The sequence below is a fragment of the Micromys minutus genome (assembly GCF_963924665.1).
Source record: "Micromys minutus genome assembly, chromosome: 10".
In the NCBI taxonomy this organism is placed as follows: Eukaryota; Metazoa; Chordata; class Mammalia; order Rodentia; family Muridae; genus Micromys; species Micromys minutus.
In genome coordinates, this window is record NC_137979.1 from 55,238,187 (window position 1) to 55,262,659 (window position 24,473).

A 24,473-nucleotide genomic window follows, 5' to 3' on the forward strand; every position below is an offset into this window, starting at 1 on the left:
AAGCCCACACGGAGTGAACTGCCCATCGTCTTCCACATAACAAGCGACCGAGACTTCCCACTCATGTCCACTTAGTACCAAGTTATCCGCCCAACCCTTTTAGCTCCCCCTCCCCCTCAGTAAACAGCATCCTGATCACTATCTGATGTCCTCGTCAAGGACAGAAGGCAATTCTCCGTGAAAACAGAAGAGTTTTCTGAATGTAGATTCTGTTCCTCCGAGTTGATCACCAGGAGCGAATTAATTTCAGAAAGGATGACAAATACTTAAAATGGGCTAAAATGGTGCATCACAGGCCTGAGCGCGTCAGCCTAACCGAGTCATCCTGATCTCATGCTTTTCTCTTCAAACTTCAGCAGGGTGAGCGGAGCTGAGCCTCAGCCCCGCTAAGAATCTCTGATAGCCTCTTCAGTTGGAGACTTTCGGCATAGACACTTTTAGCCCAACAAATAGCAACGGTACCTCCTCTCACCATAAATTAATCCATAGTCTCAGACCTCCCACTGGAGATGATTCTTGCTGGGGCACAAACATAACAAGTTCAAGGCCATGCAGATCAAATGCAGGTCGACAAGCTTGGCAGGATGTAAGCACCTCACTGGCTCCTAGTTCACAGATCTTAGACGGTGACATAGATAACCTATACCCACTCTCCCTACTGACATTTCCCACAGTAGTCTGGGATTCGAAGGCGCTATACCCTCATTATTTCAAACTCTGGCCCTGTTAAATATTTGGTTAAGGGAAACGGGGCATGGCATGCTTTAAGAGCTGCGCTCTTTGCGGCGATGGTCTTTTCCTCTTGTGCATCACACCTGAGAATGAAGAAAAAAGGCAGCAAGGGCTGGGAAGGATCTCCAGGATGGAGTCCAGGCAACTGCAGCACAGTGATTAGTGTTCCTGACATGGAACACATTCAATCTGTGACGGGAGTCAGGAGTCTGCCAGCAAGGGAGGGTCTCCACAACCCTTTTCCTTCATCCATCTTCCCAAAGTCACCCTGAACACAGGCAGCTGAGGGAGAGGAGTGCGAACAGCAGGCGGCTGTGGTTACAGGTATTTCCCTGCTGTTGGCTTTGGGACAGAGGCTTTCCCTAGGGAGGCCGTAGAGGTGGTGGGCCTGCAGCTGTCAAGGCCTTGGCATTCCTGAGAGTCTGTCTATTGGACCTGAAGCTCACAGGTTCCTCCTCGCTAAAAAAAAAAAAAAAAAAAAAAAAAAAAAAAAAAAAAAAAGGATCTACTTGCAGTGGTGCATTGCTCTCTCTCTCTGTATGTGTGTTTTAATCACTCTTCTCTCTTTGAAGGAAAAAACATCTAATAAACTTGACTTTCTGTGCGCCTCATTATTAGATCCCAACTTATCCTCGGAGCCCTTTTATTTTTCTAGTTCTAAAGCTTGACTCACCTGCCATGGTCAGGAAAGGCTCCTGGTGGCTCTTGTGGTCTCCAGCTATCCTGCCTGCCGCCATGTCATTCCTTCAGGCTGCACACTGTCTCTACAGCTGCTGTGACAGCCTCCGCAGTCCTGCGTCTTCCGGCCCTCCTCTCCCATCTGGCTTCCCCTGATAAACTCACTAACGTGGCCTCATCCTCAAGTGAGAGGAACCCCTTAACGGGTAACTGTTTACTTTCACAAACTTGTTCTCTTCACTCGGTTACATCATGAAGTCACAAATATCTGATTTTTATGTCCTGAACGTCACACCACACCTAACCCTTTCCTTTCTTTCTTGTGGGACAGGGTCTTACCAGCTTTGGCTTTCTATCCTGGAACTCACTCTGTAGACCAGGCCAGCCTCTAACTCACAGAGATCCTCCTGCCTCAGCCTCCTGAGTGCTGGGACTACATACAGGTGTGTGCCACCATACCAGGCAAGTACCCAGCCTCTGGGTTTTATTTGGATGAGTGAATCTAAACCACAACTGTGGTCTGCGCTGAACCGGAAGTTTGTACTGTCACCAGAAAGGCTGTGTCCAGACAAACCTCAAAGTTCTGACTGCAGCTCCTCACACTACTTTTGAAAAAGCCGGGTGGCACTAGGATCAACTTATTGCCTTCAAAGGAAATTAAAAGTACAGGAGGTTTAGGCTGCAAGGGAGTCCAATGTCAGCTTGTTCTCCTCACTGGCAAAACAGTGGAACATGTCCAGGGAGGTAAAGGGTTTGGGCCTAAACAGTCCAGGATCCGACTGTCCGAGCCAACTAAAGACCAAGGAGGAGGTACTGTTTATTGTGAGGAAGTCCCTTTCTTCTTCTTCTTCCTTTTTTTTTTTTTTTTGGTGACAGTCTCACACAGTTACATAGAATGGAGGATGGCCTTAAACTTCTGACCCTCCTGTTTCTCCAAGAGCTCCCAAAAGCTGAGATTATAGGCACCGGTCATCACACATGGCGTGCGTGATACTAGGGACCCAGAGCTTCGTGCACGTTAGGCAAGTACTCTAGTAACATCCCCAGCCTGACCAATCACTCTGGAAAAAAAAAAAAAAAAAAAACTCTTTTTAAAATTTCCACTGGGGTTGGAGATTTAGCTCAGTGGTACAGAGTACTTGCCTAGCAAGCACAAGGCCCTGGATTTGGTCTTCAGCTCCAGAAAAGAAAAAAAAAGATAAACTTTACATTAACTTATTTATTTACATGTATGTTTCAGGACCAGTGGAATGCATTCATGCCACAATGTTCATATGTTCATGTGGCGGTCAGAACCAATCTGTGGGAATTGGTTCTCTCCTGTTACTGGGTGGGTTTTATCTGCAGAATTACCTCCCATCCCCAAACTACTCTTGACCTTGTGCAGAGAGGTTTTGGACTGCTTAGCCACACAGCTGTGTGACTTGAGGTAGTCACATCCCGTCTCTGGGCTGGCTCTCCTCTTTAGTCAGAGAAGGGACTGGGGAACTCTGCTGTTCTTTATTGAGAAACCATTATTTTATGTAGACCTGGCTGTCCTGGAATTTGATATAGACATGGACCAGGCTGGCCTTGAACTTGTAACCCGGTACCTGCCTCTACCTCCAAAGTGTTGGGATTAAAGGCACTGGTTACCTCAGCTAGCAGAGATGGGAGAATTTCTAAGGCATCCTCCAGCTTTAACGGTTGATATTTATTTTATTAGATATTCTCTGTATTTATATTTCAAATGTTATCCCCTTCTTCTCCACTTCTATACCTCTTCCTCCTCCACTTGCCTCCATGAAGGTACTCCCTCTCTCAACCACCCTCTCCACCTCAGCACCTTGGCATTCCCCTACACTGGGAAAACATGCCTTCACTGAACCAAAGTCCTCTTCTCCCATTGATGCCAGACAATGCCATCCTCTGCTGCATATGCACCCGGAGCCATGGGTCTCTCCATGTGTGCTCAATGGTTGGTGTTTTAGTCCCTGGAAGTTCTGGAGGGTTTGGTTGGTTGATGATGTTGTTCTTCCCATGGGGTCGCAAACCCTTTCGGCTCCTTCAGTCCTTTCTCTAGAACAGCTGATATTTTTTATGTTAGCATTAAACTCTACCCATCAGCTGATATTAGGTCAGGCTGAACCTAGTGGGTGGCCCAAGGAAACTGAGCTAAGAGGCAAAGTGTAAACCCTGGAAGTCTTTCGAGAATAGGTGCGAACTAGCTGGACATTAGATTTGGTCTATGACAGCTGCCCAGAAGACACTGAACTTTGGCTTCTGTTTATTTATTTATTTTATTTTATTTTACTTATTTATTTATTTATTTTTGAGCCCCTTTTGGTTCACGGATGCTTAAAAGCATTATGTCTGCACCTCTCTGTTCTGGCTACAACCAAATACAATTTTCACTTACATTCATGCTATAGTCCCGGGCTCGGGACATACAGCAGCAATCCTGTCTGGGATTAAAGGCACAAGCCAGCCATGCCCAGCCAATTGAGGTTTAAGGGAAGCTAAACTTTCGGCCTTCTTACTGGGATCAACATAAAGGTAAGATGGCCTCCCCAAGCCAACTCTAAAGTTTATTCCTGTTATGAGCCTAGACCATCTTATGTCCTACCATGGGTGGCTTTGAGATTAGACCACAGTGTAGCACAGTGATGGAGTACCAGCCTTCCTAGAAGATAGTATTGGCATGTTATCGCATGTAAGAACCCAGGCATTGGTAGCATGCTACCTGACATGTATGTAGGCATGAGGATTAGGAATTCTTCAAGGCCACCACCCAAAGCTATAAGTAAGTTTAAGCTAGTTTGGGCTGCGTGAGACCCTATTTCAGCCCCCCTCCCCTAGTGGAAAAAAATCTCATGAGGCTACCCTAGAGGGCAAGCAGCTACTCTTCCCAGACTGCACAACATTTTGTGTACCACATATGCTTGCTGAAAGTATACTGAACTATCTGGGCATTGTGGTCCAACTCAGAGGACTGAGGCAGGAGGATTGCCAGCTTTTGGTTACACAACAAGACTCTGTCTCAAAACAAAACAAAATAAAAACCCCAAAGTTCAGTCTGGGCTACAGTCCTGTCTACCTTCTACAGGTCTGTGTCTTCCACCTCAAAAAGCTAAAAGCCAGCTTCCCCCAAACAAAGGAAATAAATGCTAACGCACAACAGAAACAAAGCAAGAGTCTCGGGGCACCCCCAAAGCAACACACAGCTCGTGTCTTTTGAAAAGGAACTGTAAGATGAGAAAATGTCTGGTTGCAGAATGAACAGCTGGCTCAGCTCGTCTCTCCCTTCCTCCATGTACCCAGCGGGTCACTGGGCTCTACACGGTCACACTGCACAAAGCCACTGAGGCCCAAGCTTTCAATGTGGCTCCTCAAAAACCTCTACAAATTACAGAATTCAAAAACTACCTGTCCGTTTGTTTGGTTTTGGATCTGTCGGGAAAGACTTTGTGGGGCTCTAAATGGCAGGGCTGGTCAAACAACCTTATGGTTTCCGGCCGCTACTTCTTGATTTTTCAGTGTTCCCAACATGTAGATTCTGAACCTAACTGGGTTCTGAATCCAGAACTTGTGTCCTAAGAAGAGGCAATTCCAAGGATGGCCTTTGACCCCAATTGACTCTGAGTCACCAACTACAGATAAGCCCAGTGGGTTTCTGTTCGGGAAACTCTTGGGCAGTGGTTCTAGACTGACAGAAATCTCCCGATGGCTAAACTGCATCTGTGAAGGTGGTCGCTAGGGTATTTTCCTACCAGATAGCTCTGTTATTCTGAGTGAGCGCCTGCAGTTTTTCCCCAAGACCCTCAATGTTCTTTTGGAGGTTAAAAAAAAAAAAAAAGGACTGGGCAGTTGAGTATTTTCTAGTAGCTTTCAGTTACCCTAATGTATCCTTCAAGAAGGAAAAAGGAAAGAATATGAAACAAATTGGAGTGACTTTGCTTGTAGACCTATAGACGCTGCATTCAGGAAGCCAGGACAGGAAGCCCGGCTTTTTCACACAGTGAGTTTCAAGTCGGTTTGGGCCCAAAGGGGCTGAAGGAAGCATGCCTTAAATCAATGGGTATCCTACAGGACTTGGAGATTTGTATTACCCAGGACATTCACTGTGATTTAATTTGTTGTAAGGATTTGACAAAAAGGCATAAAAAGATACTAGATTATCATACAGCCTCTGGGGTTAGTCTAGGGTCAGTTCTGGGTGAAGTTCAACCGGCAAGCTTAGAAGGTAATGAGCTGGCTGCTGGTGTCAGCAAAACAGAGAGGCACTGGGAAGCTCCTTCAAGGGGTAGCCTGGAGAATACAGCTTCTGACAAGTTGTCTCTAGCCTCAGTTGTCTAGACCAGTCTGCGAGCGAGCGGGTGAAGTTCCGTTTGAACTCTGTTTAAAAAAACAAAAATCCCAACTCTAACCTGCTAAACTGCCTCAGCCACGTTGAATGAATCACTGGCTACAACCAATTCACCCGTTTTGCAAGACCATCGAGTTGAAACCCAAGCCCCTAATTTAAGTGTCTTCCTCTGAAGTTCCACTGAGGAAAAGTCCTGTTTCTGGAAACCGCAAAAGGAAAACTCAGGGCCAGCGGCACTCATTAAGACCGGTTTTCCACTTGACTGCATTGTTTATTCAAAAACTGTCAGTTTCTATCTTAGACGCCCATCCCTTAATTTCCAGAAGGTGTTCCGACTGTATTCTCCCCAACCCCCGGAGCCACAGAATAGCTGCTTGGTACATGGGGAGATCTTAGCATAGAACTGGCTTTTTCTTGTAGCTAGACACTCATTAGCATGGTTTGCACAAACAGTCAGATCACGGGAGGCTGAAATCTCAATCCTAAGGTTAAAATCTCCTTCCGTAAAAGCAGCCGGCACAATGTCTCACGGTGCCAACAGCCAGCTTCCAGGTTAAGAACTTGTAATGTTTTCCCCAGTTCCTACGATCTTCCCCCTACCCTCTTGTTGGATGACATTTTTTACACGCCGCCGTCTAACAAACTTCTGTCACTTGTCTGCTGAGGTGCAGGGAATGAAAACAACCCAGAGGGAAATTAACCTATTTCCTCTGTAAAAAAAAATCAATTTCCCCCGCCTGGAGCGGCTCGGAGGCACCACACTTTGCTGCCGCTGGTAGCCTGGTGAACCTTGTAAGTTGTGCGGGACCAGCAGGCAGGGGGTGACAGTGCAGAGCCGCAAGGCGTGGGACCCACGCTCCGAAGGCAAATGTCTCCCTCTGGGACCGCCCTCGGGAGGGGGCAATAGGGATGGAGACCCGGAGACCTCGTGCCGCCCCAGTGGCCGCCTGGGGTGCGCGCGCGAGCCCGGGGAAGGAAGGTACCTCTCTGACATTTCGCTCTGGTGACGCGCAGGCAACTTCAGGAGGAAAATCCACAGAGGGTCTGAGCCGGTCGCCGGACTCGCCTCACAGCCTGGCTCCTTCCACCCCGGGTTGGGGGACGATCAAAAGCCAGGGCACCCTTTAAGGTATTACCCAGAACCCATCTATACTTAGGGTCACGGACATTCAACTCTCAGCTGCCCACAACTGCCCGAGAGCGCGTCATCCCGGTGGCCCCCGAGCACTTCCAACTGTTAGAATATTTTTTCGGATTAACCTCTTCAAAATGCTAAAATGCTAAGTGATTTCCTCCTCCTCCTCCCCGCCCTTAAAAAGAAAAAAAAAAAAGGCCCCAACACATATTAAAAAACAAAAACAAACAAAAAACCCGTACCCCACAATCAAACTTTTAAGCATGTAAAATGATAAAAACCAACTCACCAAGTTAGAAGGGAAGAGAATGAACCCCAAAAGGCTCCCAATAAGGCGGAGGCTGGGCCTCCGGAGCCTTCTTATAAACCGCTCCGTAACAGGAGAAAAAGGTTTAACCCCTTAGGGCGTGGACCAGTCTCTTATCAAGTTGGCTCCGGCCGGAGAGCCCCGGGTACCCTGGCCCCGCAACCCACGCCAGCCTCTGCCACCCGAGCCACACCCTCCCCCCGCCCCCCAACCCTGTGGCCTTCCCCCCCTGGCCGTGCGTGCCGCCGCCCGCGCCCCGGGCCCGCTTCTCTCTGCCTATCTCTTATCCTATACCGGCTGCAGCCGGTCTCCGCCGGCCTCGGGGGCGCGCCGCCGACCATGTGCTGGGAGCGCCGAGTGCCTGCAAGGAGGGGGCCGGCCTGGTGTGCGCGCGCGGGCCCACGTGGATCGGGGCCGCGCAAGGCACGCGCACCGCTTGCCGGCTGCCGGGGCTGGGGGTCACGGAAGGTAACCGCGCTGCCATCGCGGGTCGCCCATCGCCGCCGCCAACGCCTCTGGGGTCCTTGGCCCGACGCCCTCATCCCCTCATTCGCGCGTGCCCGTGTGATCCCGGCCAGATCGGACCCCTGCTCTTAGCTGCCCTGCGAGCGGGAGCGCGATCGAGCCCGGGGCGACCGAGTGCGCCCCTGCACCCCCTCTCAGGGCGCAGTCCCGGGTCCGCCCGCGCCCTGAGGATTTGGGGAGCCAGTGAGGAGGCTTGGGGGGGCAGTGCGGGGGACTGGGGAGGCGTGCGTTTGGGATGGTCCCGCGCGTCGCTGGTCCCGGACTGAACAGGTTCCTTCCAGTTTGGGTGGGAGCGGAGCACGCGCGGGATCCCGAGTTCCTTCTCTAGAGAACACTTCCCCCCCAAATTTCGTCAACTCGCGCGCCCCGCCAGTTCCCCTTCCGGGCATGGGAGGGGTGCCGCAATGGGCCCTAAGGAGCCTGCGGCCGGGTTGCTGCGGGTGCATTGATCCCCTCCCTTCAAGATTCCCCCCTCCTCCCGTGCCGCCTTGTTTGCAGCCGCACCAGCCGCCTGCATCCGCGCTGCGCGAAAGGGATGGGAGAAGCCTGGCTGAGTCAGCATCTCTGCTTCTCCGTGCGCGTGCACCCGCCGAGGCGGGAGGCTGCGTGAGCACAGGTGCACAGCAACCTTACCCCCCGGGAGGCCGCTGTGGGGGACCGGGAGCCCCACACCTCCAAGCCCTTTGATCTCAAGGTCACTATGAACTGAATGGATGTTTTCCGGGAAGCCCGAGTTATTCCTGAGGACCGCACGTGTCTGAGGATTAGGGACAGTTCAGAGCCAGAGGGGGCGCAAAGTTGGTTTCCTCCATCTCGCACCTCCGGAGATAAACTGGGACCTGCCTCAGCAGCAAATACCATGTTCTCTGCATTTCCCTGTGGACTTAGGCAACCTGTGTTGCTTGGTTGTGTGTGGTTCAGAGATTGTCCCTCTGGTGTTAGAAATTCCAGAGAACCTACTTTGGGAGTGCCTGAAGGGTCGCCACAGGGAGGAGCCCCCATTCCAAATTTTAATAAAACCTCTTCCTTGCTCTATGATTTTCCCCACGATCTGGAGATGCAGTCATCCAGTGTTGTTAATAGGTTCTGGTGTGGGCCTACTGGGGAAGCAAGTGTATTGTGAATAATGAAACCTTCCCCCCATCCCAGACAGGTGTGGTCTGTGCTGGCTTCAAACTTAGATATGAACCCCTGATCCTGGTTTGTCTGTTAGTTAGACACAATCTCACTAGCCAAGCAAAGACTAGCTTAAAACTTAAGATCCTCCTGTCTCAGCCTCCTCCAAAGCAATGGGGTCACAGGCTTTCATGACCATGGTCTGTTTGTACTGTACCACCTGGGCTCAAACCACCCGCCTCACCCTGCCCAGCTGCTGTGACTCCAGGCATAGTACACTCTGCCTGACTGGAAATGGCGTGTTTTAAAGACATGTTTTAAAGATGGAGCTCAGTCTGATCTTGAGCTCACAATCTTCCTGTCTGTGCTTCCCAAGCGCTGGAGAATGCTGGCATGTGCCATACACACCATGAAAAGTCGATACCTTTTCAACCTTTCGAGTTTAAAAATTAGTCGGTGCCCGAAGACCTAGCCGCAAATGAATGATGGGCCTGATAAAACCAGGCTGTCGGAGTCGGTAACAACAACCAGGTAGAATTATTAATAGTGTATTACTACTATTTTATCGTAACTAATTGCTTTATGTTTGTGTTGGTTCCGACACTGAATTAAGTACCACCCACGTGATTTTATCTGTTTGTTTTGTTTTTCCTGGTAGGGTTTCTCTGTGGAACAGCTCTGGCTGTCCCGGAAGTTATTCGTAAACCAGGCAGACTCACAGAGACCTGCCAAAGGTGTGCACCACTATGCCTGGCTTGTTTGGGTTTTTGAGATAACATCTCTTGAGGATGGCCTTAAACTCCTGATCCTGTGAATTCACCTCCCAAGTGCTGGAACTGTAGGGTCTGCTCCATCATGTTTGGTTTGTCCTGGTGTGGTTTAGACCGACCAGCAGCCCTCTGTAAAGGACAGACATGATTCCCATTTTAGAGATGAGGCAGACTGAGGTGAGAGCACTGGTCACGTGACATTTGTAGATCCCTTCTCCCAGGCCTAGTTTGCAACTAGCAATCCAGAGTTGACTTGGACCCCTGGTGTTTGGATAAGGAGAGGTGGCCAGAATCCAGCCTTGCTGGCCACAGGCTGATGAACTTTTGCTAGTGCTGGTTGGGGGGGGGGGGGGGCTCACCTTTCCCCCTTGAAGCCTAGGGCTCCAGGGAAAAGATGAAAACCCCTGTTTTTCTCACTTCTTCAGTTCTGCATTGCCATGCTAATCAAAGCCCCCAAACAAAACTAACTTTGTTTAGTCCTAAATAAGAACAAAGAGACCTTTGCAGTCTAGAGTACAGGACCAAAAAAAAAAAAAAAAAATCAGGAACTTAAGCGTAGGGCCGGACTGTTGGGTTGTGCTCTTCAGAGGCCAGTGGGAGTCTGTGGCGCAGGCAGAGCCCCCTCTGGCTCTTCCTCTGCATCAGGCAAGGCAAGGTTTGTTGTGTGAGTCCCTCAGCATCTTCTTGGGGGTGTGGGAGGAACAGCTTCTTCAGAGCTGCCCCAGGCTCACAGCTCTCTCTCTCTCTCTCTCTCTCTCTCTCTCTCTCTCTCTCTCTCTCTCTCTCTCTCTCTCTCTTTTTCCTAGCCCTCTTGCTTAGGGTCATTTGCATGAGAACAGATTCCTTTGTGCAAAGTTGGCCTGCCTGTTCCCTGTCCACACTTATAGTCTTTGGGTTGGGTTGCTAGGCAGATATGACCCTGGCTTGCAAATTAAGCTCATCCGGGCTTTTACCAGCCTGTGAGAACTTCATCTTGGGAAGCTGAATGAAAGCAGTCTCCCCTGCAGGCCTGCTTTGGGCTGCTGGGTCTTCAGGATTACCCCAGAAGAGGAGGGTCTGTGAGGGGGCTATTAGGAAAGCCCTCAGCCCCTCAGGGTTTCACTCTAATTCCTGTCTCCATTCTGATACCTTCAGCTCGAGTGGCTTAGGTCCTATTATAGTTAATTCTTGCTTTAAACACACACACACACACACACACACACACACACAACGGTGATATCCATTTCTCCAGTAGACGGAGAAACTCACATTGGTGTCATCTAGGATTTTTCAGGGAGAGGGGCTGCGTGTTTATCTTGTGGTCTTGACTCCCTATTGATAGGGTGTGGGAAGGAGAGGGGAGAAACTGCTCTGAGGGACTGTGGGTATTTGGAGAGGAACAGATAGGGATGGTGTCACAGAACTTGGGAGTCACAGTCTATATTCCCCAAAACCAAGAACAGCCACCTGTCCTTAAGAAGCCAATGAAAGCAGCCCAATAAATAGAAACGGGAGAAGGGTAATTCGTACAACATGGTCACATTGGAAATTGGAATAAAGAGCTCTAGTGAGCCCTTATCCTGACTTAAGTCCATCCTCAGGGTCCTGAAGTGAGAATAAAGCTTAAATGAAGGGCCAGAGACATCTAAGCAACTCCTGTCAAGGTGAGATCCTGCCCACTATTATCCAGCATTGTCTGAACTTCACCCCCACACTGTAAGGTGATCTGACAAGTTGTTATATGTGGGAGAAAAACTCCCCTTCTGGGTGGAGTCTTCCTTCACCTAGCATGAAGTTCTGGGGGAGGGGCATCTCCTAGTTTGGGAGGGGGGTGTCCATTGTTTCAATAGCCTGATAGTCAGATGGAGACACAAGCGTCTCTTTCCAGTGTCTTTTCTGCTGGGTTAGTTGTACCGGACAAGGACAGTGTTTCCCAGTGTCCTAGGCTCAAGGAGTGAAAGTTTATAAGGGCTTGCTGCTGTGCTGGTCTCACAGCGAGCCTTGTTCCACAAAGTCTGTGGCTCTTGGAGGGTTGAGTAGAATGGAGCTCTATGGCATGTAGAAACAGCAGGGAGGGTCTGGGAAAGTTTGGCGTGTGTGTGTGTGTGTGTGTGTGTGTGTGTGTGTGTGTGTGTGTGTGTAAGTGTGTTTGTGAGTGTGTAGGGTGTGTGTGTGTGTAGTGAGTGTATAGGGTTTGTGTGTGTAGGGAGTGTGAGTGTGTGTGAGTGTTTAGGGAGTGTGTGTGAGTGTGTAGGGAGTGTGTATGTGTGTGTGTGTGTGTGTGTAGGGAGTGTGAGCCAAAGGAGGGCTGCCCGGAATGACAGGAAAGCAGGAGTGGGTGAAAGCATGCTGTATTTGGGGACAGTGAGATCACTCAGAGCAGCGGGGGCCTCTGCGGATGTGCGTTCTATCACACCCGGTTATCATCCAGTGCCCTATTGATGACTTGCCCGTGGCTGTGTCTCATTAACTCTGGAGCAACTTGGATTTCAACACCACCACTTTTCTCTCCCAGCCTTCTCAGTCTTCCCAGCTTACGGCTCCTGCAGCAGCTGTGTCATCCCCGAGGTGCTTAAGAAAAGGAAAAAAAAAAAAAAAAAAAAACCAGCCACACGAAAGGGAACATAGCCTTGGGCCTGTCGCAAACGTCCTAAAAAACAAACCCAAGTTGTTGGAACCAAGCGTTAATCACGTTGCATTTAGGAATAAGTCTGTGATACGGAGCCTCAGAATGTGGCTTTCGGGTCATGAAAACTAATTCTGAGAAGTTGTAAAGCTATGCATTGAAATGCTGGCCTTTACTCCAGCAAAATCCAGCTTCCCCTGGACAATGGCGGAGGTGGCCCAACCTGCTGTGCTCCTCCTGGCTTCAGGAAATGAAAGCCTGCTTTTCTACTGTCTGTGCTCAAGAGAGTCCCTGGCTTCCTCTGACTTGTCCAGACAGACACTCATGGATCCCCAGGAAGACAGTCTTAGCCTGTTATGTTTTGTTCTAACTCTTTAGGAGCAAGATAGTTACTTGCTTCCTGGCGGCTAAGAAATACAGCTGTCACGTGGTTCTAGGACTGTTCTATGGAGAAGAGGCCCTGCCTGGTTGGAACTCTGTTGTGGTCTCTGGAGAGCTCCAGCATTAGGTGTGCTTGGGTGAGATGACCAGGAGCTCTGATGAAGGTTATGTCCAACAGAAACCATGCCTGGGGTGCGCTCCCCTCTCTGAATTACTTATTTACACATTTAAATACTTTATTTTTATTTTATGTGCACTGATGCTTTGCCAACTTGTGTGTCTGAGGGTGTCAGATTCTCTGGAACTAGTGCTATAACCTAGTTGTGAGCCACCACGTGGGTGCTGGGAACTGAAGCCTGGTTCTCTGGAAGAGCAGTCAGTGTTCCTAAACGCTGAGCCATCTCTCCAGCCCCTCTGAATTATTATTTAATTCGGATGTAGGAAGTATGTACTACTGAAGGTAGTCTTTTTCTCTTCTTCTTTTGGAGTGTGTGTGTGTGTGTGTGTGTGTGTGTGTGTGAGTGTGTATGAGTGTGTGTGTCTGTGTGAGTGAGTGTGTGTATGTGTGTGTATGAGTGTGTGTGTCTGTGTGTGTGAGAGTGTGTATGAGTGTGTATGAGTGTGTATGAGTGTGTGAGTGAGTGTCTATGTGTGAGTGTGTGTGTGTACATATACATCAGAGGCCAGGCATCTTTGATCGCTCTCCACCTTGTTTTGAGGTCTGGTCTCCTGTTAAACTAGAAGCTCATCTTTTCAGATAGGCTGAGTTGCCAGCATCCCCAGGGACTCCTCTTATCTCCATCTCCCTGCCACTGGGAAACACATACACATGGCCTTGCCTGGCTTTTCAGTCTGTGCTGGGGATCTAAACTCAGGTCCTCACTCTTGTGCAGCTATCACCTTATGGAGTTCGCCACCAGTCCCCGATTTTCTTTGTCTTTTTTCCCCTTTGGAGCTGGGGTTGGAACCAAAGGCCTGACATATGTTAGGACAGCACTCAGCCAGCGAACCACACCTCCAGCCCTCTAAGACAGCTTTTCAACACACTAACGTTTCACTAGTGATTATCTGGAAGGAGAAGTTAGGAAAGGTCATCTGAGGTTAGGGGAAAGTGAGGTGGCAAAGCCGGGATTTTAGGGAGGGCCGATCGGGCCGTCACACTCACACACAGACACACTCATACACACACTCATACACACTCTCACACACATACACATGCACACACTTTCACACACACACTAACTTTATTGTTAGTCGTTGAATACCCTCATTCAACAAAGACCGACTGAACACTCTCTGGACAAGGTACTGGTTTTAGACAGTGGATGAAACATACTGAAGCTCTGCCATCACCGAGTTTCAGGCACGCTCAGGCAAGTGTCTCAGATGAGTCCTATAGCTCCCTGGTCAGCTGGCACCAGCAAAAGGGTGCAGTCCCTCTTCCACCCCCACCTACCAGTCATTTAGACCTCATAGCTGTAGTGCCCCAAACCAGGTTTGCAGGAAGAGAGCTTTTACCAACAACATCAGCTGTCAACAGGCTCTGCCCGGCAGAGGGACCCAGCTCATGGTTAGCGGAAAAGGCACAGAGATGAGATCCTGTGACAAGGAGCTGTAGTTTGGGAGCTGGGAAGTGTGCGAGTGTGTGTCTGTGTGTGTGTGAGAGTGTGTCTGTGTGTGTATGAGTGTGTCTGTGTGTGAGTGTGAGTGTGTGTATGAGTGTGTCTGTGTGTGAGTGTGAGTGTGTGTATGAGTGTGTCTGTGTGTGAGTGTATGTGTCTGGCATTTCGCTCTCCTGGCATTGCTCAGGTCCCAGGTGTGTGTGACTTCTTCCTTTGCTCAGAGGCCACCACCAGAACTAGCCTACACGTGGCTCCGGTAAAGACACACATGCCAGTAGCTGCAGGAAGTCTGGATTTTACCACCTGAGCTGCAAGTGCTTTCGTTCAATAGCAATTTCAGTTAGACTTTGGGTTTTTATCACACTCTTTCCTGAATTTTTTTTTTAGTGCTCTAAGCAGTGGAGAGACAGGACATTACTGGCCTTTCCAAATACAGCTTGGGTCATTTTGATCTCTTTTGTTGCTGGAGGTGAAGGACATTAACTATGGCTTTGTTTCCAGCTAAATAAGGAACCAGAGACACAGTGATTCTGTGTCATATCCAATGCCACCCAGCAAGCAGGTGACTATGCTGAACTCATAATCTGGAAACGCCCTCCATGGTCCGTAGTATATAGATTAGTGGTAGAGATCTTCTCTAGCACGCAAAAGGCCCAGGGTTTGATTTCCAGCACCCCAGGAAAGAGAAGGGAGCTGGGGAGATGGCTCAGTGGTTCAAGGGAGCAGCATTCAAGCTTGAGGACCTGTTCAGATTCCTAGCAGCCACGTAAACACCAAGTGGGCATGGCAGGCCCTCGGGAGCCAAGCCCCGGGGAGCCCCACCCTGGCTTGTATGTGGCTACCTTGTGGCCATATTGGTTCTCTTCGTTAATCCTGTCAGGCTGCCTCAATCCTGGGGACGTCTCCCACCGCCATTCCCTTCTCTAGGTATTGTCATCTCCTGGGGAGGTACAGCCTTGTCATCCCAGGTTCAGAAGTTTGATGAAGACTAACTTGAGTCGGGTTTCACTCCCACACCCTCTATCCGTCTGCAGAGGAGGAGAGAGCTGCAGAAACATTTTATGTAATGATTCCATAGGGGATGCAAGTTGGCTAAATTCAAATTTGGGGAAAAAAATGTATGGAGCAAATGAGCTCATTTGTTTTCTTATGTATATTGCAGGCAAAAGGAGAGGGGGGTATCTAAGTGAAGAGGAACAGGAACTGAATGCATTGCGTCAGGGGGACCTTGTCTAGATCTGGCTTGGGATGAAGAGCTGTGTCATCCTCGGTGTGGCACGCCTGCGGGGGTGTGTGCCTGTTCCCAGCGCTTGCTGGGATGGGCTTTCAGGGACTGTTTTATGGGGATACCAACTTTATCAATGGATTAACCCATCAGTGACTCCAGGCCGGCATATCTGAAAACAAAACAGCAACAAAACCCGGTGTCTGGGAGATAGCTCACTGGGTAAAGTGCTTGTGTGTAAGGAGGTAGGTCCGTTCCATGGTGCATGAGTGCACACACATGCACAAACAAAAACAAGCAAAAAATCCTGAGCTGTGGGGTTGAGCTTGCTCTCTAGCACACGCACACACTAAACATTTAAAAACAAAAACAAAACCCAAAACAAACAAACAAAAAAAGAATATCGGTTGGCTTTGGGTCAGTAACAAATAATTGTTGATCTATAAAAGGCCCGTGTTAATGAAATTGTAGTTATTTAATTTTTTTTTTCACCTTTTAGAGCACTGCATAGGAATGTTTGTGGTTGAAACTCAATTTGTTGCTGCAACAAAATACATGCAGAAAACAGTATAAGGGAACTACATTTTGGCTCTCGTTTCAGAGGCTTCGGCAATGGCTGGCCGGCCAGTGGGTCTGTGGAGCGGCAGAACAACAGGCATCCGAGTGACAGGAAACCTCTGGGGATAAGACAGACATTGGCCTTCTTTAAATTAGGTCTTAGTTCCGAATGGCACAATCAGTTCTGAAGTCACCGGTGGGTTAATCCATTGATGAAGTTGGTATCCCCATGAACCAGTCACAGAAAGCCCACCGTGGGCATGGAAAGATGGCTCAGCAGTTAAGATCACTAACTATTTTCGAATAGGACCTGAGTTCGGTTTCAGGCACCCACACTGTGGCTCACGCCCATCTAACTTCAGTTCCATGGTACCTGATGCCCTCTTTTGACCTCTGCGGGTTCCTGTAGTCACATGGTCCACATCCACATACCCTGGCACACTCACACACATGCATAAAATAAATAGATCTGAAAGCAGAGGCTGGAGAGAGAGATAGCTCAGTGGTTAAGAACACCAGCAGAAGACCTGGGTTCGGTTCCCAGCTCCTATACGGTGGCTCACAGCTGCCTGTAATTCCTGTCCCAGGACCCCGATGTCCAGTTTTGACCTCCGCAGGGACCAGGTACCCATATGGCAAACAGACATACGTATAGGCAAAACATTCATACAATAAAAATAAAGATATATAAAATTTAACAAAGGAAAAGAGCAGCTACAATTAAGCCCCTACCATAGGAACATTTGAGTGAGGATAGTTCATATTCCAAAACATAACACAGTCTCTGGGATTTACTCAAAAAGTAATCTAGAATGGGTCTGGAGAGATGGCTCAGTGGTTAAGACTGCTACTTCCTGCTCTTCCAGAGGACCTGAGTTTGGTTCCCAACACCCAAGTCAAGAGACTTCCAGCTCTAGAGGATTCCAGCGTCTGAGGACACCCACTTGCCATACACACATACAGAAATGCACACACACACACACACACACACACACACACACACACACACACAAAACTAAAAGACAAATAGAAACAATCCTGTATGTTTCCAGAGGGAAGGGGCAAAGGGATGTGGAGGGGAGACATCTTTCTTGATCAGCCTGGCTATGAGTTGATACTTGTTGGGTTTTCATGCAGGGTAAGTGGGTGTGAATTTCTCAGAGTTGGTGTGTCTTGCCACCTTCACAATGAAATGTTTAGCATATAATAAGCAAATATGGCTTATAAAAATTGTTAAAATTAATCTCACTGTTCTGGGTGTGGGGTGGGGTTCAGGTATGTGACCCCGAGAGCCCTTTCTCCTTGGAGGTTTGTTGTCTCTGGGGACAGAGGTTTAAAGACAAGATGGGGTTCATCAGAGGAACATCTGTTCCCACAGGTCTTCAAGAACCAGGTAGAATTTCCAAAGGGCTCCTGGGCTTTTAGATGCATGGTGTGGAGCCACGTTGGCGCCACCGGAATGGCTTCGGCCCCATGGTTTCTGTCTGTGACAATCTCCACAGGTGGTCTTGGCCTAAACCTGGACAGGAAGTTCTTTCCCTCCTGGCGATGGCTTTTCTTGGCAACAAAGGCTCCCAGAAGGGGGAAAAAAAAAGGATCTGGCTTAAGCTGAGTAATGCATAAATAAATATTAATAAATAAGTAAATAAAGGTCTTAGTGGATTAAGTGGAATTGCTTTCCTGACCCCAGTGAAGATGTTATTTTTTGGCTGTTCTGGAACTCTCTCTGTAGACCAGGCTGGCCTTGAACTCAGAGATCCTCCTGCCTCTGCCTTAGGATCAAATGTGTGCACCACCACTGCCTAGCTTCAGAGAAGGCTTTTTATCAGAGATATATCCATAACTTTTATCCCTAGCTGTGACGAGATACCCGGTGAAAGGAAAGGAAGGTTTGTTTGGCCCTCTAGAAGGCATAGTCAATCTTCTGAGAGCAACGGGAAGTTGTCCATGAAGTTCAAGCTGGAGAACCACAAACTGAGTTAGAACCCCTGATCATGAGCTGCCTCTGTCCCCACAGCTAGGTGCCTCTGCCTTCCCCAGCCCACACTCTCCTCACATTCCCAATGTCTTGGCTTCTTCCCTTACTGACATCTCACAGATACATTTTTGTATATTTTTAATTTATTTTATTTATATGAGTACACTGTAGTTGTCAGACGCATGGGAAGAGGGTATCGGATTCCATTACAGATGGCTGTGAGCCACCGTGTGGTTGCTGGGAATTGAACTCAGGACCTCTGGGAGAGCAGTCAGTGCTCTTAACCACTGAGCCATCTCTCCAGCCCCCATTTTTTGTATTTTCAACGTAGCAGCCCCGGGGATTCTGTTGCTGTCTCATTTCGCCATCTTGCCCTCTCGCCAGCCCTCTTTCTTCTGCCTTCCCCTCTGCGTTGCTTCTTGATTCCATTTGACTTGCTCACTCTCCTTGCTTGACCTGGGTGGCTTAGGTTTTTTGTTTGTTTGTTTGTTTTTAACAACTTGACATAAGTAAGCTAGGGTCATCTCAGGAGAGGGAACCTCAGCTGAGAAAGTACCTCCATTAGAGTGACCTTGTAGACAAGTCTCTGAGGGCGTTTTCCTGATTAATGATTGATGCGTGAGGTTCCCTAGGCAGGCAGTCCTGGGTGGCGTGGGAAAGCAAGCTGAGCCAGTCATGGAGAGCAAGCCGTCTCCTCCACGGTGTCTGCTTCAGTTCCTTCCACTAGGTGCCTGCCCTCCCTTCCCTTGCTAGTGGACTGAACTATAAGATGAAACAAACCCTTCCTTCCCTACGTTGCTTGTGGTCATGGCCTTTATCCCGGCAATAGGCAGCAAGCTTGTCTCCACAATTACTTCTTTGTGGCTTGCAACTTGCTCTGGATCTCAGCCTTCCCTGATCCCTCTTCCCCGAGGTGCCCTTGGCTTATTATATGCCCTTGTCTCCTAAGACTCTTCAACTGCCTTTTGGGTGGGAGTATCCTGAACCCCCCTTTGACTGTGCGCCCGCCCATTCCACACATCTGACACCTTTCTGCTCGGGTTTCCATAGCTCTCTCCTGTTTTGCCTTCTCCATGTTCCCCTCCCCCAGAAAAAAAACCAAAGTAGTGCAAGGGTTTCTTTCATGGCTGCGTGCACAGTACCTAGATTAAAGTGCTAGCGTACATGTGGTGCGCCAATGATCGAGGGCCTGGGAGAACCGCCCTTGACCTCGTGTGGACAGCTGGTGCCCAAGGCCCCTCCTGGTAAGTCCCCATGTGACTCCTGGCCCCTTGCCAGTGTATAGGCCATGCCCTGAGTTGGCTGGCGAAACAACAGGACTCTGCAATCAGACACTTAACTTCTCCTTTCTCCTTTGTCTTTGTTGGCCTCAGTTCATCCCCAAAGCTTCGCTTCTGGAAAACCAACAGAGCCCCGAGCCAGAGAGGTCTGTCCAACCTCCTTGTTGTTTCAGCTGTTTTCAAGGTTCTCTAGGAGGATGCTTGACCACAGGGAGGTCTGCGGGAAGCCAGAGTCAGGTGATGGAGTGGACGCCCAGGCCGAGGTCACTCAGACACCGTTCAGCACATCTGCAGATTGCCTCAGAGCATGCATGCCTCGGCTGAGAGCCTGTCTGTGGGTCCTTTCTCTATCTTCACCCATAAGCAAGCCTGGAAACCGAAGGGAAGCTAACCTTTAACACACCTAGCAGCCTAGCCTTGTAGCTTAGCTCTGGGGGTGGGGTTGGGGTAGGTGATGGGATAGCATGTGTGAGGGGCCTGGGTGCAACCTCTAGAATCTGAACCAACAGAGTCGGGGGTAGGGAGAACCTGAGGTGTTGGGAAGTTGATTGGCAGCTGAAGTTTGCTCCACCACCTGGGGAAATGAGGACCTGTTCAACTGCTCTGGAGGTTATCCATCACAGCAAGTGGAGCAGGTGGCCTTCGTTTTGTAATGCATAGGGATATATGGCCCAGTACTGTGCTGGGGGGAGGGGAGCTGCCCTCAGCACCACACTGGTCTTTTTGTGGGTCTTCACATTGTCATAGTAAGTACTTTACCAACAGAGCCATCTCAGTCACTTCGGTGGTCTCTCAGGTGGTCTCTCTGGCCCCTCCTCCCTGAAAGAGATTCATTCATAGAAACAGAGTTGGGAAAGTGACATCAGCTTATGTGCCAGGACAGTACGTGGGGGCCATTTTCTTTGGGCAAAGTGTAGAATCTCAGTGTGAATCTTTACTGAAGCCTGTGGTTCAAGTCCGTCCTTTGTCCGATGAGCTTGTCTCTTCCCTTTGGTTAAAGAGAGTAAAGAAGCAGAAAGGGCTTAAATGTCCCCTTGGAGGTATGGATGTGAAGAAATCTGCACTAGCCTGCTGGCAAAGTGACCTCATTTCTATTCTATGAAAATTCAAAGTGCAGCCTTAATGCCTCCTTTCGAAAATCCTCAAAAGAATGCCTTGCCATGGAACTCCGAAAGAAAACAATCTAGTTTGATTTCCACTTTAATTTTAGCTTCCTTCTCAAATGAATTTCCCCTCTGGAATTCTTGTAAGGTCAGGTCATCCAGAGATGGATTATTGACCAGAAGTGAGGCTACACCAATGCCATAAGCCAAACAGCTTTAAGAAGGAAAGTCTCCCGTAGCTGTTGCTCGTGGGTAAAAGCCAGTAGGAGGCTGGGAATTAACCAGCAGGTGAATAAGTATTTATTGAGCACCCTCCTTATGCAAGAGTCTTCCAGAAAGGGAGAAGTCTTTGGGATCTCAAGATCAGTGAATACCACTTGAATAATCAAGTGTGAAATAAGTCCTTTTGGGAAGTGGAAGGGATTGCATTTCCGAACAGTTGGCTCATGGGCCTCCAGACGGGACTTCTGTCTATTTTGAACGAGGATGACTCTGTCCACTCATTTGCTTTTTATCAAGGTCTTCCAGAACTTCCGTCCGCTGAAGCTAACAGTGGAGTTAGCTGGTCATGTCTAACCATGGGGATTGCTCAGTGGGTAAAGGAGCTTGCCACCAAGCTTAACAGCCTGTGTTTGATTCCTGGGACCTACTGGATGAAAGAGAGAACTGACTCCTACAAGTTGTCTTCCGGCTTCCACGTGTGAGCTCCGTGGTCTGTGTGAATGAACATAGGCACGGAAATATATAATTGATTATTTTTTTCTTTTTGAGATGGGGGTGGGTCTCACCTAATAGTCCTGGGTGGCCTGGAATTTGCTGCAGAGAACACCCTAGCCTCCAACTCATTAGCGACCCACCTGCATTTGCCTCCCAAGTGCTAGGATTGAAAGAAACACACCACTACGTCTGGCTCACGAAGAGACATAACTTGAAATATCACACACACACACACACCAAAAGAAACAGCTCGTGAAATAGCAAATAGCTCCAACCTGTAGCAGTTTTATACATTACAGATTGTTTCTTTATCTTCCATGGGCGGAAGACTGTTATGTGTCCTAGAATTTCAACACCGTGTCATCTTGCAGGTTTAGAGCCTTTAAGTAAACAAGGAGTGACTTGGCTGTATTCTCGGCTCCCTTTGCCACCTCCATCTGGACATCTAGCCCCCTGTCTTAGTCTGACACGCTTCGCTTTCGGGTTTGTCCACCAGAGCTGAGTCAGCTCCAGTTAGGCCATGCCGGTTCCTTTTTCTTCTAGGCCTGGAGTGATATTTTTATTCTCCCACACTCTGCAACACCTTACTATTCCGAGAGTGAACCAAGAACAAAGGGTGCAGTTCTCACCTGGGAACTTGCTCAAGTTCCTATCTCAAAGCCAGGTGTGACAGCTCACACCTGCAGTCCCAGAGCAAGAGACTCAGAAGGGGGAAGTCAAGGTCATCATGTGTTATATACTGATTTGGACCTCGTGAGATCCTGTCTTGAAAAACCGGCCCTGGGCTGGAGAGATGGTTCAGTGGTTAAGTGTAGAGATTGCCTATCTCGCCGGCAAGGAAGACTTGCCACAACAGGATCCTCCTACAAGCGTTTATTGCGGGCTTGATTGCAATAGCGAAAGACCCCGAGCCCAGAAACCAGCCCTCCTTATATATGCTTAGGAGGACTGTGCCGCCACCTGATTGGTGCATTCTGTGCGCCCTAATTAGCATACTCAGAGTCACCATGATTCAGCAAAAACAGGCAGGCGTGCATGCGCACTTAGGTTGTTTATCTCAAAACTGGCCACCCTCCCTTCGGGCTGGGCGCCATCTTGTAATGGCGAATACAGTGGCTTCCCACAGTTAAGAGCACCGACTGCTCTTCCCAGAGGTCCTGAGTTCAATTCCCAGCAACCACGTGGTGGCTCACAACCATCTGTAATGAGATCTGATGCCCTCTTCTGGTGTGTCTGAAAACAGCGACAGTGTACTCATATATAATAAATAAATAAATGTTTAAAAAATGAAGAAGAAACAGAAAACGATCCCTGCCTTCCTACTGAAGTTGCTGCTTTGCTTATTTTTTGAGAGTGGGTCTCTGACTTGTCTTCAGCTGGCTATGTAATAGAGGATAACCTTGAACTTCAGATCTTTCTGCTCCGTTCCTACTGCCAGAGTGCTGGGATCCTGGGCATACTTCACCATGAACAGGTTATGGAATGCGGGGAATTGAACCCAGGGCTTTGCCTGTATACACAGAGCTGGATCCTCAGCTCTGGATGTGCTGATTCTTCCGCACACCCACGTTTGAGAACCATTAGCTAAATGGTGTTTGACAGCAATGCCTTGTGCATCTTGTGCGCGGGAAGTTACAATGAGCTACACCTTCCAGACCTAGATTTTTTTCTTACTGAAAATGTCATGATTAGAATGTATTTATTCTCTGGGACATTAGGGGCAGCATTTAATTATGAAAATTACAAACACACAGAAAGATAGGAAGCATTCTACAGAGATGACTTAGGTCCTCCACCTAAATCTATTATTAACTTTGTTTTCACAAGTCTCTCTTTTTCTCTCCCCCCCCCAAATCAATTTCTCTGGGGGAGGCTGCTTGTTTGCTTTGAGATAGCATCTGACTTGTCCCAGGTTGGTCTTCACAGTAGCTGGGGATTACTTTAAACTTCTGGCCCTCCTGTCTCTACGTCACAAGTGCTGGTACTACAAACACTAACCACTCCTGGTTTATGAGGTGTTGGGGATCGGACCTAGGGCTCTGTGTGTGCAAGCACTGTATGAACAGAGTTATATCCTCAGACCCCTAGATTAGCTGCTGCCAAGAATTTCTTACGGAAACATTTAGGTCAGAACATGACCATTCTAAACAAATGTGTCATGATCATGGGACTTTTTTTTTTTTAAACCCTTTCTTCTAAAATTCTCAATGAGCTTGACCATTTGTGGTGGTAGGGGTGGGGGAGGCACTCAGGGAGGGGTTAGCAGACTGGGAGCTAGTTGACCCAGGATACTGGGGCTCCGTTATCCTCATTTATAGGGTGTGTGAACAGCAAATGAGTCTTCTCTAATGTTACTGCCAACCCTGTTACTATAGGTCCGTTGCAAATATTGCCGTCCCTGTTTTCCAGGAGGAAGAAGCTGATGAGCCAGTTAGACACTCGAAGAAGAAAGAAAACATCTGTTGGCGTGGAAAAGTGATTATTTCCCAAGCTACCGAGTAAAACACAGCAGGCCGGGCTGTTTCAACTCTGGTTTCTTGTCAGATTTTGTTCTTTCAGGAAACCTTGCAGAAACTTCCACCATCTGGAATGCAGACACTCATCTGGCAGCTGACTCTGGCTTCTAGAATGCCCAGGTGTTCTGCAGATGCGAGAATGTGTCCCACAGTCACCAGATGAAGTCCTAAGCAGACTCGAGGCTTCTGTTGTGGCCTTAGCCTCCCTGAGCGCGAAGGGTCACTTCCTGGCTAAGTGGCCAATCGTGGTTATTGACATTGGTGTTTGGATGTTGCACCTGACCAGTCATCCTATTAAGCTGTGATGGGAGGACATCTTGAGGGAATCAACCCAACTTAGGGGGTGACACACTCCTGACTCTCTTGGATTCGGATTTCATATGGGCACTGTTTCTGTAGCCCCTATATAACCATTACTAATATCAGTGTGTTCTTGGCAACGGGACTCCTTGGTGACTTCCCCGCACTGAAGGTGAACAAAGAGAAAACTATTGGAGAGATTGAGAGTGGTGATCGAATATGACTTAACCGAGACAACCGGGGTCTTTGTGTCCTACCATGGGGTGGCTCTTTCTAAAGGTTTTGTTGGTTGCCATGGGCTTCTCCGGATTCCTCTACCCTCTGGTGGATTTCTCTGTCGATGGGAAAACAAGAGCCTCCAAACCAAACATCGTGATCATTTTGGCTGATGACATGGGATGGGGTGATCTTGGAGCAAACTGGGCAGCAAGGAAGGACACCGCCAATCTTGACAAGATGGCTTCCGAAGGAATGAGGTGAGTCTTGAAAATGCTAAACAAAGCTTTTTGTCACTCCAGTCTTTGTTGGGGGTGCAGACAGTGTAAGTACATTTTTTAAAAAAAGATTTATTTGCTTTATT

The 24,473-nt window shown here is 48.7% G+C and overlaps 1 protein-coding gene across 1 annotated transcript in view; it reads left to right on the top strand.

Moving 5' to 3' along the window:
- The window catches only part of ARSG (arylsulfatase G), a 116,858-nt gene that overhangs the window by 25,544 nt on the left and 66,841 nt on the right, over window positions 1–24,473 (top strand). Inside the window, exon 3 of the mRNA XM_080924198.1 lies at window positions 23,487–24,369. Within this exon, the coding sequence (XP_080780324.1) occupies window positions 24,152–24,369 (218 nt within the window). The 5' untranslated portion in view covers window positions 23,487–24,151. The remainder of the gene's footprint in view (window positions 1–23,486; window positions 24,370–24,473) is intronic.